The sequence below is a fragment of the Drosophila mojavensis genome, unplaced genomic scaffold (assembly GCF_018153725.1).
Source record: "Drosophila mojavensis isolate 15081-1352.22 unplaced genomic scaffold, ASM1815372v1 contig_136, whole genome shotgun sequence".
Taxonomy (NCBI): domain Eukaryota; kingdom Metazoa; phylum Arthropoda; class Insecta; order Diptera; family Drosophilidae; genus Drosophila; species Drosophila mojavensis.
Genome location: NW_025318667.1, coordinates 6447283 through 6465676, shown reverse-complemented (window position 1 = coordinate 6465676; position 18394 = coordinate 6447283). Strand labels below are relative to the sequence as shown.

Genomic DNA, 18394 nt, shown 5'->3' with positions numbered 1-18394 from the left:
AACAACACTAGGAGTAACAGCAACAACAACAGCAACAGCAATAGCAGCTGTTGCTGCTCGCTTTATATGAGCTATGCGAAAAGTCAAGCAAGTTGGCAGAAGTTAGTAAAGGTTTTTGTTTTACAGCACACACACACACACACACATGAGCAGCGAAGCTTAGTTACTCCCAAAAATATAAATATACATATATTTTTATAGTCTACACTAAATATCTCACATTTTTTCAAAGCCTGACCAGCTGGGCGAGCGAATATCCTAGAATCTCTGAGGCGATACTTAGGAGTTAATATCCATATCTTCTCTATAAATATATACCTCTACATAAGTCATTAAAAATTATTTTTAATTATGATTTTTCAACTAAAAAGTATCACCAGCTAAACTAGAAATCATATTTAAAGACTTCTGCTATAAATGATTATGAAATATGCTGAGATAAATTGTGTTTGTTATCGATTTATATCAATTTTATAGATTTTTATGTATAAGAAACAAATTAATGAATATTATAGACCATTTGAAAGAATATCTAAAATATGAAAAGTTTTGAACAATGCGCATACAGACAGCAGGATGGAAAGATAGAGGATCGAAGAGATAGATAGATAGATTGATAGATGATATATGGATAGATAATTAGATGGGTAGATAGATAGATGGATAAATATAGATAGATAGATAGATAGATAAGGATGAGGACCAATGAACAACAAACGATTGCGACACGGTAATAGACGAGCACAGATGGAGACGATCATACATATAAAGTTACAGAGAAATGGATATCCTTATCTATTTAAAAATTAACTTAACACTAGGAAACACTACAAATCTGTAATCATATTCATACAAGGTAACTACGGCTCTCAGTGTGCTGTGATAAAATGCTTCAATTATACTGAGCCTATTACAAAACTAAATGCTTTCATTATATATATAGATGATTTAGAGTTGAGATCAATTCCAAGTTTTTTTTATAAATTCTTTGGCTAGTTTTTCTGCACATTGTACTTGGAGAGTTGCAAAATTGTTTTCAATGTCTAGATTCCACTCAGACTCCGTCACACCTGCCTCCTCAGTGGTGGGGGTGAAATTCGATGACGGCGTTATGATTGCGGCCGATACGCTCGTCGTCTATGGCAACGCGTGCCGTTATCAGGACGTTGATCGCGTGATGAGGATCAACAGGAACACTATACTGGGCGGTGGCAGAGACTTTGCCGATGTACAGGCGGTGGTGCGTACGATCAGCCATAAGATCATCGAGGATCACTGCTTCCAGGATGGCCACCATTTGTCGCCAAAATCTTTGCACAGCTGGATGACGCGACTTCTCTACAGTCGCCGCAACAAGAGGGATAAGCTGGACGTTGATCTGGTCATTGGCGGCATGACTCCCAACAATAAACCGTATCTCGGTTATGTGGACTCTCGAGGCACGGCCCTAACCTCTGATGTTGTTACCACCGGATTCTCTCGCGTGCTGGTCGAGCCGCTCATACGTGAGCGCCAGCCGCGCCATCGCCCCTTCACATATGTCGAAGCAGTCAATGCGCTGCGCGAATGCATGAAAGTTCTGTTCTATCGCGATACTCGCAGCATTGAATATTATACGATTGGCGTTTGCTCGCGTGACGAGTGCAAAATCAAAGGTCCATTCAAGGCCAAGACGTGCTGGAAAATAGCCGAGCTCAACACGGGTTTTTAACAGTTACACCTGTCGAAAATTTCCCTATCCATCGTCCACAACGTCCTTTTTTAATTTAAAGAATATGTATTTTAAATTTTATACTGTTATAAGAAAACTTTTCGGACAGACATCAAAACACAGATATATAATTTATTTATACATAATTCACTTAGCACGTATTGCCAAATCTTGTGTGAGTAACTCTTATAGTTCTCGAGCTGCGTTCGAAAAGGTTGAGAATTAACGTTAAAGGAGATTATATGCTCTTATGTTGTATAGTATTGATGAATTGGTATTCATTGATATTCATCAGTTCATCATATAGCATGAGAAGTCATCATGTTAGTCAGTTACAAGTCCTTAAGGATTGAGAAATCCTTTTGCTTAAACTTACAAGTTGATCTCATAGACTATTGGTAGGCATTGAAAAAGTGACTTACATATCGACTGTCTATTCTTAAGGAGAGCTATAGCATCAAGCTTTGCTTTTCTAATTTTGTTAAGTCTCGAGTTCCGCTTGAAAATATTTTTAGAATTTGAATTGAAGTTACGATAGCTTAATAAAGATCCTGTAGAGATGTCTCAAGAATTCAACCTGCTCTCGTGACTTGTATTATAGCGTCTACAAGGTTTTCTATATTTCTTCTATATTTTTTCAAGAAAACAAATTTTTTGAAATATTGAAAATTTCGAACAAACTAAGGACAAATTTTCGTCACTAGACCGTCGATTCAAATAGAGTCCACTACACATTATTACAGATCAAACACATATATATGTGACCTTATAGCATTTCTGACGCCGATGGCTGTCCCGTAGTCTGTCCACGTCCGTTAACCAAACAAGCATACCCCAAATATCCACTTTAAATGGGTTCAGGATATATAACAACGAAAAAATAGAAAAGGAAGGGAAACAAAACATCACAAAGTCCTCTGCTAATTGCGAGTGTGTATGAATTTATAAACAACTACTAAAAGCCACAAACTAACAACACAAACATACAAAAAAATGAAAACTAAAATAAAATGAAATACGCCCCGTTTTACACACACACACATACGTAAACACCCCCGCACACAGATGTGTTGACCCACTTTTCAGGCAGCCAAAAATAAATGCCAAGGAATTGATGCAAAATTCAAATAATAATTTTATGGCACATTTAAGTGTTTGCCTAAATTGCTGATATATATATTTTACTTAATTTTATTTTTAATTTTTTTGTTTGTGTTTAGCTACTTTAGTAATTTAGTGTTGAGATTTTGAGAAGTACTTATCGATATTTATCGGACAGGACCGTTTTTCAGAACATACAATTTGGAAGCCACATAGAACTTTATTTTTCAATAACTCGATATATATCGATATATATCGGTAGATAGTCAACATTGCAATTTCAAGGCAATTTATTTGCAACTATTTGAAAGGCAACGCAGCGCATATTTGACAAGAAAGAAACAGTCATCAATGCATATCACTTCTTGGCCAAAACTGTATATCAATACATATCGATAAATATCGATCAATCCATAAAATAGTATAACTCTTGAAACATAAAGTTCTATATTTTGCTGGCAGCTCGTCTATGGATTGTTACTTGAATTAATAGATTTTTTGATACAAATCACTCCCAAAAAATAATCGATAAGTCGATAGAGCATGCTATATTACTCTAGTATTAAAGTAATGACATATTTATTGTGAATCATAGTTTCAGCCACAATTAGCTTCAACTTCAAGCTAAATTTGGCAATTCAAGTAAAAAATCGATAATAATCGATTACTAATTTTCTTAGTATTTAAGCAAATTTAAGCAGCTCTGCAGCTGATGTGGCAGCAAAAGAGAACATTCTATAGATTTTTAACAGTTTCCACGACGACAAAAACTAAACGAGCGCACATACTGCGGGTGTGTGTGTGTATGTGTGTGTGTGTGTGTGCATGTGTGTGTGTATTTGATAATGTTGGGGACAAAAGGTTCAACTGTCTGTAAACGCTTAAATTGATTTAAAATCAAGCTTAGCCCGCACCGCAAGCGCTCGACAAAGAGTGAAGGTATAAATAAGAGAAGTGGTAAAGAATGAATGAATGAGTGAATGAATGAATGAGCGATTACATGTGTGCATGGCTGACATAGTGGGACGCTGGGCTCAGTTAGAGTCTGTCTGACAACTGACAAATTTTACGTATTTCAATGCCAAAAGACTTGGCCAACTAATTTGCCAGCAGACAAGGGAAGCAGAAAGAGAGAGGGAGTTAGAGTGAGAGTGAGGTAGATGTAGAGGGAGAAATTTAGCTAGAGCGAACTGTTTTAAGTTCCTTGGCTGCTTGTTATAATTTTAATCAAACTTAAAACAAATTTCCCAAATAGTTTGGCGCTAGCTGCCTGTCAGACACTCTCATCAGCACTCTCTCTCTCTCTCTCTCTCTCTCTCTCTTGCTCTATCTAGCTCGCTCGCCTAGTTGCTTTAGCTGTGTGTAAAAGTTTTTAAGCTGTGGCCTCGCCAAACTTTTTTGACTCAATGAGCTCAAAAATCTCTTTTTAATACTTAAGCATAACTAAATTAACATGCCTAAGTGTGTGTGCGTGTGTGTATGTTTGCGTATGTGCCTGTATGACTGTGTGGTTCTGTCTGTGTGTGTGTGTGTGTGTGTGCAGCATTTAACAATTTTTGGCCAACAAAAAAATTTAATTTGCTTAACGTTGTAAAACCAAATTTCCCGCTTTTTTGATGGCTTAGGCGCGGCGACTCTGCTGCTGGCCGGGTGGGCGTGGCTGGTTGCGGCTTAGTTAAGCTGTGTGCACATGCAATTTGATTTGCGGCTCACATACACACACACGCACACACATTCGCACACACGCTCGCTCACCAACTTACGCTCGTCAAACTGCGGGCACTAGAAAGTATGCAACACTTTTTGATAAGCCAATTAGAGGACTGCATGCGCCCGAACGGGCGGCTCGCTGCCTTTGCTAGTGACTAATTACAGCAGCAGCAGCAGCAGCAGCAGCAGCATTAGCAGCAGCAGCAGGAGCAGCTGCAGGAGCCGCAGCAGCAGTGACAGAGTTTGGCATTTATTAAGATAAAATAATAAGAAAATATCAAAGCTTTGGCATTGGCAAGTATTTGCTTGGGCGATGTGTTTGAAGTGCTTGAAGAATGCGAAGAGATAAAATAAACAAACAAAAAATTGTGATGGATTGACACAGAGCTGAAAGAAATAGCTTCTGTCTTGCTCTGTCGCGTTAGTGAGTAATGCCTTTCGATGCGATTCTCATAAATTGTATTAAGCGGTTGTCGGTGATTGACAAAAGCAACAGCAATGAGAGCAAGAACAAAAAAGTAGGATAAGAGTGGAATGAAAAAGATTGAAGAGAAAAAGAGAGAGAGAGATAGAGAGAGGGAGAGGGAGACAGTTAGAGAGACTGAGTGATACAGTAAGAAATAGAGTGATAGAGAGAGAGAGAGCATATGAGACATAGAGGGAGAAAGAGAAAGAAAAGGAGAGAGAGAGCATATGAGACATAGAGGGAAAAAAGAAAAGAAAAGGAGAGAGAGAGGGAGAGAAAGACAGACAGAGAGAGATAAAGATAGAAAAAGAAAAAATGAGAGGGAGTGAGAGAATTAATGAAATAGTGAGAGAGAGAGAGTGCGAGAGTAAGAAATAAATAAGAGTTATATATATAATAAGAGAAAGAGAGATAGCTAGAATGGAAGAGCTGGAAGGAAAGAGTGAAAGCTAGAATGAGAAAGATTTAGCCGAGGATATTGACAATGAAAATGGAAGTGAAATGAAACATTAAGAGCGAGTTAGAGAGTAAGAGTAAGAATAAAAGTATGAGTAAGAGAGAAGGAGATAGAGAGAGAAAGTGTGAGAGAGAGTTAAAGAAGAGAGACAAGTAGAAAGTAAGTTATAGAAGCAGATGAAGAACTAGAGTCAGAGAAGTGCAGTTAGAGCGGGAGAGCATGAGTAATTCCCAGCCTATATCTGGATCATTCTATCGTTTCCCGATAGATCTGCCCCCTGTTCCATTGCATTGTTTCCATTTCCCAATTCACATTTGTCTTAATACAAATGATCTAATAGTTCGGATCTGTTTGCCGACCGACATTAACGATTTTATTTGTTTGTGTTTACTTTGTTGCTATTCTATTTGCCCATGTGAGTGAGTGTGTGTGTGTGACTGTATGTGTGCGAGTGTGTGTGCTTTCTCTCTTTTTTGTGAGTTTCTGTTTAGTTTCGTGCTGTTCACATCAAATGAAATGATTTGCCATAATGTGCGCAAAATAAAACATGAGCCGGGCCAACAGAAAAAAAAACAAAAACAACAAAATGGAGTCGCAGGCCCGCATCAAACGTGGCCCAAACTACGCTCCATCTATGACTATCTAGTGTGTGTGTGTGTGTGTGTGTGAGTGTGTAAATGTGTAAGTGTGTGTGTGTGGCACGTTTATTTGTATTAGACATGACCGCAAAATGAATGTGGCAAGTCCGAGTCGAGCGGGGCCAGTGGTGCGAGTGGTGCGGGTGGTGCGGGTGGTGCTAGTGGCACGGTAGTTAGGGGCCGCTTGTTGAGGACGCTCGCTGATAGCGGCTGCAGCTCGTCTGTTGGCCAAAGCCAAAGCAAATAAACGCTTTCGGGCGCAACATAAAAATTTTATATGCAAATGAAGGCAAACAGCACAAATAAAAATACAAAAAAAAAAAAAAAATAAAAAAAAAAAAAATGAAAATAAAAAAATAAGAAACAAAAATAAAAATAAAAGTAAAAACGAAAAACCAAAAAAAAAAAAAAAAAAAACAACAACATAAAAGTCAACAAATATTTTGCTCAATTTTTGTTGTGGATTTCTCTGCTTTGCTTCGCTCTTGCTTCTGCTTCTTCATCTTCTTTATTTTGCGCTTTCTCTGTTTGCTTCCTTGGCTGCGGCACTCAGGTAAAATGGCCGAGCGGTTGCTGCGCGCTTCCTGCGCTTCAGCTCAAAAGGGGCGGAGGCGGAGGCGGAGCCGTTGTCCGGAGTCTGTGTCCTCAGCTCAGGATGTGAACGAAAATTTGGTATTCGTGACTGCGACTGCGACTGCGAATGCGAATGCGACGCTCAGCCCGTGACTGGGCCTATGAATTGAATTATTAAGTAGTATGCGAGTGTGTGTATATGTGGTGGGCGGTAGGCGTAACACATTGAGCAGGTCATTCGAATGCGCAGCACAAAGAAAAGCAGACGATGCGATATGACCAAAAGCATAGCTCCGAAATGTGGCAGAGGGGGCAATGGGGGTGGGGGAGGGACAGCCTTTGCCATGAGCAGAGCGTAGGCTAAAGGGGAGTGGGGGCAGGGGGTGTGTGGAGGGTACTTGTGGGTCAGTTCATAGGTCACACATCAATGCACAATGCCTCGAAATTTGGCTGCTCCTTAGCTGCTCCATTGAAGGCAGAAACAATGCGTCGATGGTGGGGAGGGGGGAGGGTGTAGTCAAAGTGGGCGGGGCACTATGCTTCAACTGACGAAGCAGCAACAACCACTACAGCTACTTCATTTTATGGTAAATGCAAAGTGAACTTTACAGCAAAAGAAAACGTTGCAAAAAAAAAAAAAACGCGAGCGCGTTTTGCACGCGATTATAAACGCGGCAAGCATACTCAAACAGAAAAACTATAAACAACAATGCAACACAATGTTGTTGACTGTCAAAGGAAAAGCTTCAAGACTTTCATAAGTCTTAAAAGAACTAGTTCATATAAATCATGCAAAGAGCATTTAGTTTGACGAGCTAGTTCATCATCATCATAGCAAACATCAAGTCTCTAGCTAATTATGATATAAGAGCTGTGCCAAAAATTCAAATTATCGATTAGTTTCGATTAAGAACTCGAGACACTTGAAGTGTTACCAATAACTGGCAGCTGTTCCGACTGACAGTTCCAGGAATCGTTCGCAAGTACGTTAGAAAAAACGTCGAAGGTATTAATGTAATTGCGGTATATTTCGCTGGAAAATCACCGACGTTTTTCCGTTAGTGGGCCAAACCACATTCGGAATGCTTTCGAGTCGTTTCTTGACCCATAGTCCAGGTAAAAGTCGGCAATATAGAACTGAAGGGAATTGATATTGATTCTATGATTATCTTCACCTACCTAATTTTTTTATTTGATTAATTATGGATTATAAGTACTATAAAATAAAAAGTAACTTAAACTTAAGCAATGACTAACAGTGCCTTTGGTTTAATAATCCAATATAATGGTCTATATTGATTGACAATTAAGCCTGTTTAAGCATAAAATTGTTGTGTATACCCTGAATCCATTAAAAATAGGAAATCAGAGTATAAGTTTGTGTAACAGGCAGAAGGAGGCGTGGCAGACTCTACAAAATATATCTATTCTTGATTAGGGCAACGAGCTGAGTCAATTTACCTATGTCCGGCTGTCCATTTATCCTTCTGTCCGTCTATTCGTCTGTCCCTATGTTTGAACGCGTAGATCTCTGAAGACATAAGAGCTAGAGACCTGAAAGGGCGTCTGTTACGCCTTCTACAGCATGTTGAATATTCTGATTGATATTTACATTGAGTTAAGGCTCTATAAAGCTAAGCTATACATAGTGCTTAAATCTATATATACAATACGTAAACAATCGATTCTTACATACATTTATTGCCATTGTCCACTTGAGTTTTATAGATGTTTTCCCATGGGAAACAAACATGATTAACGCATTGGCACAAGCTCAACTTGATATCTGATTTTGTTTCAGCTGATTCATTAGCAGCTAATTGCAGTCAACGAAAGCCCCACTTATGCTATATATAGAGCTTATATGTATATATGTACATATGTCTATATAGGTATATATAGGTATATGTATCTGTATATACCCATTTCCATCTATCAAATGCATAAACACTTAGCATAATAATCAATCAAAAGGGCTTGGACACCACCGCAGCCAACAAAGTAACCAAAAGAGAGGGAGAAAGAGAGTGAAAAAGGAAGAGAGAGAGATGTGTGTTAAGTTTCTTAAGCATAAACACAAACACACTCACACATACCTATACCTATATGCCCTCACACATGTCAGAAAGTGTGCTATAATTTTGCATTCCCAACTGATTTGCTACAAACACCCGCACACACTTACAGACACACACACACACACACACACACACAGTTACACACACCTGAGTGTTTGCTCTGATGTATGCGTATTTACACACCTTTTGCTACTTGACACCTGCTTTGCTAACTAGCCAAGTGTGGGCGCCCCACGGCTCTCCTCATCCAACACGAACGAACGCTAAACTCATTTGTTATTGTTGCCGCTCTCAGCGGGAATTTTTCTTAAGCAATTTAACTGTTTTTTTATGAGGGTGCACGGGCTTGGTTAAGGAACTATGTAACAAACTGTGGCGGAGCAATTGCGAATAAATTCAATTTGTATATAAATATAAGGTATACATATTTAATGTATGTTGCTGATGAGCGAAATGTACGTGGTTCAAGTAGATCTCAAGGATAGATGCCACAGATCCTAAAAAGTTGGGAACTTCATCCAATTGAATTATGTTATATATACTACGTAGATGTTGATAATAGATGTATATATCAGATAGGTGTACTATATCAAATTGAAATTACTTTGAAGACAACCAAATATGACATTTTCGAATCCGATAATTCGAAACGGCAAGGGGATCCGATATTTTTTTTCGATTTACACAGACATTCAAATTATCAACAATTATTGAGAACGAATTTGTTTTCAGAATTTTTGAATATTGAGACTCGACTGTAATATTATAAGCATTAATAAATAAATAATTTTTGCAAATATATTCAATAAACATATAAACATTGCAATACTTTTTGACCACCCCTCGTATAGATATTTGCAACTTTATTGAAGACGTTTCTTCAAGTTCTTAGAGAATCTTAAACAATCTACTGAGCCTTAACTCTGCTCAATTGGAGCATATGTCTAGAAACTTTTTTTTAAAATATTTTCTTAAACTAAATATATAAAATAATAAATAATAATAATAAAATAAATGTATATAATGAAATATTTCTTTAAAAATTGAGCTTTACTTTTACATAAAATTACAAATAAAATATATCCCTTCATTTTACATTTACATATTTTTACCATCAAGTATTTTGTTTAAAATAATATTTGTTTAGCTAAATTACTTGTTAATTACTTAATTAAATCCTTAATTAAATCTCAAAAAATAAATACAACAAATTACAATTCAATTCCGTGTTATAGAATTTTGTTTTTAATGTTAGGCAATGCCATAAATATGCTATAAAAATGCCATATTAAATCAAGAGCCTTTTATACCCTGAATCCATGGAAAGTAGGAAATCAAGGTATAATGATTTTGTTATTTTTCGATTATATTAGATTGTTGTTAGGGTATTCTGCAGTCGGTTTGTAGCTCTTAATTGATTTTCATTTATTTTGCTCTTTAATATTTTTGTTTTGAAATTGACATGAAATTTTAATGGGATAATTTTAAATATTTTTTACTGGCTTTGTGTGCTATCTCTTTCGCTCTCTCCCGCTCTCCCGTTGCTTTTTTTGTTTTTGTCATTTGTGTTTGGCTTTGTGCTTTTTTAGATTAGAAAAGTTTCGTCGTTGTGTTGCTGTTGCTGTTTCGCTTTGCTTGGCTTCACATTGTTTATATGGCCAACGCGCCTATGCAGCGGCAAAACTTGCTGCAGAGCAACCGACCTACACCACAATGTACACATATATATATTTAGATATAGTTAGCGACATATAGGCGCTATATACATGTGTATATAGTTAGCCAAAGTCAAGTCAGAGGCGAAAGTTTTGGTCAGCCTGCAACGAGGGACTTTGTCTGCTTCAGCTGCAACTTGAAAAAAAAAAAAAAAATGTCAACTCGAGTTGGAGGACGGGCGGTGGGTGTGGCAACTCTCTTAGAGCATACACTATGGTCCTTAAATATATATATATATGTATATACATATCTTTAAGTATATCTCAAGATTTGCGACTTTAGCGTGGCTCAACTTTTTACCCTCAAGTGCGCAGCTTAGAACTAAAATTTTTGAGATTGCGGAAATTTATTTGCTTAGAGCATCGAACAGTTAGTTGACCAGGGCAAGAGAGGGACGGATAGAGGGAGAGTATGTGTGAGAGAGAGAGAGAGAGAAAAAGAGAGAGTGAGTGACCAAGAGCCAATTAGTTAAAATAGGTAAATATAATATATAAGACAAAATATAACATATAAATTATAGATTATACAATATAAAATATAAAATATAAAACATAAAATATAAAATATAAAATATAAAATATATAAAACATAAAATATAAAATATAAAATGTAAAATATAAAATATATAAAACATAAAATACAACATATAAAATATAAATTAAAATAATAAACGTAAAGCATAAAATATAATTTAGAAATTGTAAAAAATATATAAATTATCAAACACAATATATACAAATGTGTTTAAAAGTAAATAAATAAAAAATATAAAATATTTACATCATATTTTTTTGCTCTACACATTTATTTTGATATCCATAATTTACACATGCTCAAATATTGTACATCAATTTAATATACAATTTCTTCACTAAATTGTCAGCACAAACATTTTGTCCCAAAAATTTAAGAAATAGACATTTTATAGCAGACAAGCAACCAAGCTGCCCCTCTCCCTCGCACTTGCACGTCCTGCCTGCCTGCCTGCCATTGAGGCTGGCCCTCAACTAAAGCAATGCTTACCTAGCTATAAAGGAATGGTATAGAGAGAGAGAGAGAGAGAGAGAGGAAGAGTAAGGGCGGGCGCGGGGCTGGCAGAGAAGTTCTGGCATCAAGTGTAGCTGCGCTTTACAATCAACTGCCAGCTGCCTGGCATTTTCTATTTCAGCTCTCGTTTTTATTTTTATACATTCAACTCTCTTTTGGCTAGCGCCATCTCGCTCGCACTCGCTCGCCTAACTCACTTGTTTAGCTCTTTGTCGCTGCTTTAATGCGCCTTTTGCTCAGGCTCGCACCGTTAGTTAGCATTGCATTGTGTTGTGTCCGCCATTCTTAGCCCTCGTTCCTCCTGCCCGGCCATTCCTTTTTCAATTTTAGCACAATGCTAATGCCATCTCGCTCGCGCGCACATCGAGTCTGCATGTCTGTCGTCGTTGTTCGTTGAGTTGGCATGGCACGGGAAGGGGCGGGGCGGGGCGGCGCGGTGCAGCGCGTCTGCTTTGACAAAAGTTTTTTGCGCTAGTTTCTTGCCTTTTATTTGCTTCACACGCGGCGCCTTCAGTTTGTGTTTTTCTACTTACGCCCGAAAACCAAATAAAAATAAGAAGACCAAAAAACCAAGCAAACAAAAATCAAAGAAAAAATATTAAAAAACAGAAAGAAAAAAATTGAAGTGAACATGCCAATATTTGGTAATGTCAAAACGCAGATACCCTGGCGGAAATATGCTAAGTGTATATGCAGAACTGAAACCGTTATATTGATCATATCTAATAAATGTATATATATACATGCATGTATATGTGTATGTGTGTGTGCTTTTTTTTGTTATTTATTTGACGAATTTCTGCGGCTTTTACATTCGTCACATGCTGCCTATTGTAACGCATATAGCCTATGCGAGCGCAACGCAATTGAGCGGCACAGACAAAGAGCGAGCGTGAGCGAGCGAGAGAGAGAGAGGGTAAGAGAGCGCATTGAGCAGCACAGGACAGACGAGCGAAAAGTAGGTAAAAAAATGAAGAAATAAAACTTTTTGGCCACCTACATTTGGTTTTGATGTTGTTGTTGTTGTTGTTGTTGCTGTTGTAGTTGTTGCTGCTTTTTGGCCAATTTCCGGTAATTCAGTTTTATGCAGGAACTTTTTGCGTTTGTATTTTTATATAAATAAATATGATGCCAGCGGCAAATGGCGATGCTCAGCGCCCGACAGATCGCAAGGAGTCCAAGGTCAGCCATGCCACACACACAGACACACACACACACATAGATACAGTCGTCTCACTCCCTCTCGCGCACTTTAAATCGTTGAGGCTATGGCAAATGTTTTGCCATTCGCGCTGCTTGGCCAAATATAGCAACAAATGATGAGCATTATTTATGCTTTGCTCGACTGTCTCTATGTGTGTGTTTGTATGTGTGTGTGTGCATGTGTGTGTGTGTGTGCATGTGTGTGTGTGTGTGTGTGTGTGTGTGTGTTAGAGCTAGCTGCTTGTTGGGCACTTGGTTTATGTGGCTCCATAATTGACTTTGATAATTTTCACTTATTGTTGTTGCCTTAGTTGCCATGCTACAGCAACAACAACAACAGCAACAACAACAACAACAACAACAGCTGACAGTCAAACACAACAGATTCAAATTCTCTGTTAATTTGATTAGAAAAGTTTTCCTGCCGCATTTCACATTATTATTATTATTAGCATTATCATTACCATTGCTATCATCATTATTATCATCCTCATCATTATGTTGACTATTAGATTATTCTTATGGTTATTGGGCTCGTGGCGTGTTCCACATTCCACTCCTCCGTTCCCCCTGCGGCTGTTTGCAGCCGTTAATTAAGCTCAATGTGTTTCCTTTGAAGTTTGAAGTTTGCTGCTAGCGGCGCACAGTTTGGCCAGCACTGCACAGTTGGCAAGTCAATTGACGATGTGGAACAAAACATAACATAAACTTGGCTTAAGTGATTGGCAATTTGCTCGAGTGCAGAGTTTTCTACCTGTGCAGTTACAGCTGCACTGCTGCAGTTTGGCATGCATTGAGCTGCACTGCTGCCGTTTGGCATGCATTGGCGGACAGTTGGGGAGTCACACAGAGTTAATGGCATAATTTCGATCTGTTTCGCTATATAATATATGTAATTATGCAATGAGCTATGCAGTGCATCTAAAACTGTATATCTTAAGGAACAATGCTTAACTGTCAAGGCAGTGCATCTAAAACTGTAACAGGTAATTGTAATTATCTATGCAATGCGCCCATAACTGTATGCTATGAGTGGCGTACAAACTGTGGCTAGGATCGACAACTATGCCCAGTGGCTCCTGAACTGTACATGTAAAACTGTTGATTACAAAGCCACAACAGTGCATCTGAAACCTATTGCTTCTAGAGAGAAATGTGAAACAGCTATGCACATGATATATACATACGTATAGCATACTAGCTCTGTATGTATGTAGTATCTATCTGGTTGCTGTCTAGATATATATGTATATAGCTATATAAATATATATGTATCTACATCTATATATAGTTGCATTTCAATCCGATTCTGAAGTATTTCGCTCGCTGCAGTTGCACTTGAAAAGGATTTTTTCAAAATTTTGTTTTTTCCCCCTTTTTTTGCTGATGGTTTGCACTTTTGCATTTAGTGCTTAGCCACGCCCACTTTGCAACCGCGCCATGGTTGTTGTCTGAGCGGATTGCGAAAAGTCGAGAGAACCAAAGGACAGGGGGAGGGGAGAGGGAGCTGGAGAGATTGTCAGAGAGCGGGCAGAGAGAGGGAGATTGGTAGATAGAGTGACGTCGATGGAGCGGTAACTAATCAGCCATATTTGTATAAATCAAATTAGAAGTAAACAGAATCCAATTGGATACCAATTAGCCAACAGGATAATAGTTGCAATTTAGCAAGAATTTAGTTTCAAATGAAAAGCTTAAGGAGAAATCTGAGAGCTTATGAGAAAACGCATACGAAAGGAGTGTATTATCTAATCAGAACAGTCCAATTGGCTTTTTTGTGTTCTCTAATGAGGGAGGGCTTTATAATTTATATATAATTCATATTCACGAGAATACCGAAAATGCATATAAATAATTAGCTAATGGAGCTTAAAGTTGGGAGAAAAAAAAAAAAAATAAATAAAAATTATATATACAATTTCCATTATGAAAATTAAGTTGGAAAACACAACGATTATAAATGTGTAAAAACCGAGTTCCCTTTAGTTGAATATCCAATTGAGTTTGAATATTTCTAATTAGATAATTCCAAGCATTTACCATTATATATTCGACGCATGCTTACTAAATATTAAATAGTAAAACATTTGTTGTTCAAGTTTAACCAAATATCAATTCAAACTCTGATTAGAATCAAATTGGCTGAAGTCTGATAAGTTCAAATATGTTGATAAAAATTTGATTCTCATACGAACTGAAATTGATTAAGATTCCAATTAGATACACTTCAAACTGAGCACATATCAAATTCTAATTGGACTAAGCAACTCTCCCGTTAATAATACCAATAATAATTTAAGCTTGAACAGCATCTCAAATTAGACATAATTCCAGTATTATAACAGCAACAACTGTTACCTGCTTAGCCCATTTGTCTAATTGGAACAACAAGTTAGCTTAAGATTTAATTTAATTAATACTCAACAATGCTTTAATTGAATTATTATTTCAACTCGCCCAATTGGATTGCAATGTGCGATACTAAACAAATATTTGGAATATGCATTTCTTATCAGACGCGTATTAATTTGTTCCCAATTAGATTGTAATGCATATTTACAAAATATTCTTATCGATTTCATTACCACAACAAACATTTCCTATCAGAGTGAAATATGTGTAAACGAATATGCTATTGCAACTATTCCAATTGGCATCCCCGTGGAATCCTTTGTGAAGCACTTTTTATAACTGTTTATTGATAATTGCATATCAGACTAAAATTAATGTATTATATTTCCAATTGGATTTGGCAACATGTTTTATAAAACTTATGACTCAAAAAATAAATAATATTGTGTATAATATTTTTTTGTTTTATTTTTTTGTTTAAGTGTATCTAAATTTTGTAATATTGTATATTATTATCGTAATATATCCAGTTGGATTGAAGTCAATTAGCACCAAGCTTGATTCAATTTAATTTCTTATAAGATTCAAACCTAAACCCTAATTAAAATATTTTTCCAATTGGATAATATTGCCCAGAAATAAACAAATATTCCAAGCAATTATCAACAAATATTCCAATTTGAATTTCTTACAGCACTCTTATGTTTGCTTTTTATAATTTGACTGTTATTGTAATAATTCCAATTGGACAGCGCTGCTTATTGGTAGCGAAGAATATGTAGTTTATCTTCACAGTGCAAAAACGGACTCCAATTAGCATTTACAGCTGAAAACGTTTGATTACAACTAGCAGCAAATTGCGAGTTAATCCAATTGGATAATTGACTGGCATCAACAGCTTCCCAATTCAATTGATGAATTAACACCAAACGCCGACTGAGCTAAACAATTAATTGCCAATGCAAACAGACAGTGAGAGAGCGAGAGAGAGCGAGAGGGGGGGGAGGAGGAGGAGAGACAAACACTTATGGCCGCATTATATCAATATGCAATTGGAATAATTCCAGTTAGAAGCGGTTGGTTAACCCTTTTGGTTCGGACTCGGCTCAATGCAAATGTCATTAAAATTGCATGCGTGTTGGCCAAATGCGGCTTAAATGCTGGCCAATTGGCCAAGAGCAAAGATGACTGCGTGTGTGCGAGTGTGTGTGTGTGTGTGTGGGTGGGTGCGTGTGTGTGTGTGTGTGTGTGTGTGTTTGTGCGTTTGGTTTGGTTTGCTTTAGCTAAAATCGTAGCATACTTTGCTGCGCTGCCAGGCTAAGCACATCCTCTCTCCCTCCCTCACTCTCTCCCTCTCCCTCTATCTCACACTGCTGCACTCTTTTCACTTTGCACTTAAGTCTGTCTTAAATATATATATATATAAACAACTTACCATAAAGAAAATGTCCACAATGGGGCAGCAGCCGCCGCGAAAAGCTTTGCAACAACAACAACACAAAAATTGCACCAAAAAAAAAATCAGCTTAGTGTTGTTGTTGTTGTTGTTGTTGCCGCCTTGGGCCTGGCCAGCGGCTTGTTGTGTTCGAGTTTTGTATGGAAACGGGTTTTCCTTGAAGTTATAACTTGTTGTTGTTGTTGTGTTGTTGTTGTTGTTTTTTCCAGAGATTTGCAATATCTTGGCGCAGTGGCAGTTGCAGGTGCTGCGGCTGTGTGTCTTGTGGACCGGTTGCACAGGAAGCTGCACAAACACACACGCACACACACACACACACACACAAGAACAACAAAATTATATAGATTTCTTAAATGTTTGTTGGTATCCCAAACAAAATTGACTTGAATTGCACTAGGTTTATATGTATATATAAATGATTTTTTAATTATTTTTGTATTTTTCAATTTATTTAAAATTTTTGTAAATATTTTATTTATTTGTATTTTGTATTTCTTAATTTTAGCAACTTTTAGTTATTTGCACCACGGATAACAGTAAAAAAAATTGATAAAAAATAGAAAATTAAATGGGAATCCGTTTGTACATATCTCATATATATTCATATTCGCATGCATATCAGGCGATGGCGCTTAACGGTTTATTTGTTGTGCGTTATTTATGCCGCGCGTTGTTAACAGTACACACGCACACAGACGCGCACGCACACATGGTTACCTACACGCACACTGCTGACATTGGCACACACGCACGTACGCATACACACACACACACACTGAGAGAACGATGGCACAGTGCGAGCGGGATGGAGCGATAAAGAGTGTCCGTTTGTTGCTTGCGCTGGGGCAACGACTGTTTGCTAACACGGCGGAACACGTACTAAAACTTGTTTCACGCGCTTCGCCATGTCCAACGCCAAACGTTGGCGGCAGCGACAGTCGACAGCGACAGCGCTGCCAGCGTTAACAGCCAACGACAGCAACGAATGGCACGCGCAGCGCATTGCAATACACCAACTGGAAAACTGTTCCCAGCGCCAAACTCTGTGGGACGCCACAGTCGCGTGCTGCTGGTGCTGCTGCTGCTTCTGCTGCTATTGCTGCTGCTGCTGCTGTCGCATTGTCGCTCTCCATGTGTGTACTAAAAATTATACACGAAGCGTAACGATGCGACGCAGCAACGAAACGAGCGTACTAAGGCGAACGGGCGAACGGCCACGATTCCTTTAGAAATTCAGGTCGTTGTCTTCGTGGCCTCGTGTGCTCTTGTGCTCTCGTCGTGCTCTCGCACTCGGCTGTGCGCTGTCGGCGGCAGCGCCTTGTTTGCAGTCGCTGCGGCGTCTGTTAAGGATAACATACGCTGCACTAGCCCTAACAGTGCCGCGACTTTATAAATATCAACAGCAAACGCTGGCAGGCTTAAGTGATATTATATACAAGCATAAATTAGCTCAGCACACCCGCGTCTTTGCTCTTGATTGGTGGGCAGCAGATGCGACGGCAGCAGCCGCGGTCACAGCGGCCGGAAGCAAACGAAGTGACAGCAACAGCAGCTATTACCCCTCCCGCTCCCACTCTGCTGATCCACATCCACTGCTGGAAGTTTAACTAGAGCGGCCTAGGAAGGTGGCCATCGATGGTCGATCGCATGCTGCGAAAGTGTTATATGGGAATGGGAACAGTTAATGCAACTGGCACAGTGCAAGAGGGAAGGCGAGTGAGAACAGCTGACTCAAGCTTAAGTTCATTAGGGCCACTTGAACAGTTTCTTTTTTACAATTAAATGCAATTTAATTATGCAAATTTCTCTGGCAGTAAATTGTAATTAAGAGAGACCTAAAAATAATAATACACTAATTTAAACTAAAATTTATGCTAAAATTAAAG

At 38.1% G+C, this 18394-nt stretch overlaps 2 protein-coding genes across 2 annotated transcripts in view; one reads left to right on the top strand and one right to left on the bottom strand.

Annotated features, from left to right (window-relative positions):
- Positions 1-16976, bottom strand: part of LOC6586070 (irregular chiasm C-roughest protein) — a 60829-nt gene extending 43853 nt beyond the window's left edge. Inside the window, exon 1 of the mRNA XM_044010119.1 lies at positions 16488-16976. The gene's annotated coding sequence lies outside the window, so the exon portion shown is untranslated. The remainder of the gene's footprint in view (positions 1-16487) is intronic.
- On the top strand, positions 1112-1711 carry LOC6586069 (proteasome subunit beta type-4). The gene has a single exon (XM_015160620.3). The coding sequence runs from the start codon at positions 1112-1114 to the stop codon at positions 1709-1711; it is 600 nt and encodes a 199-aa protein (XP_015016106.3).
- Positions 16977-18394: the final 1418 nt, after the last annotated feature.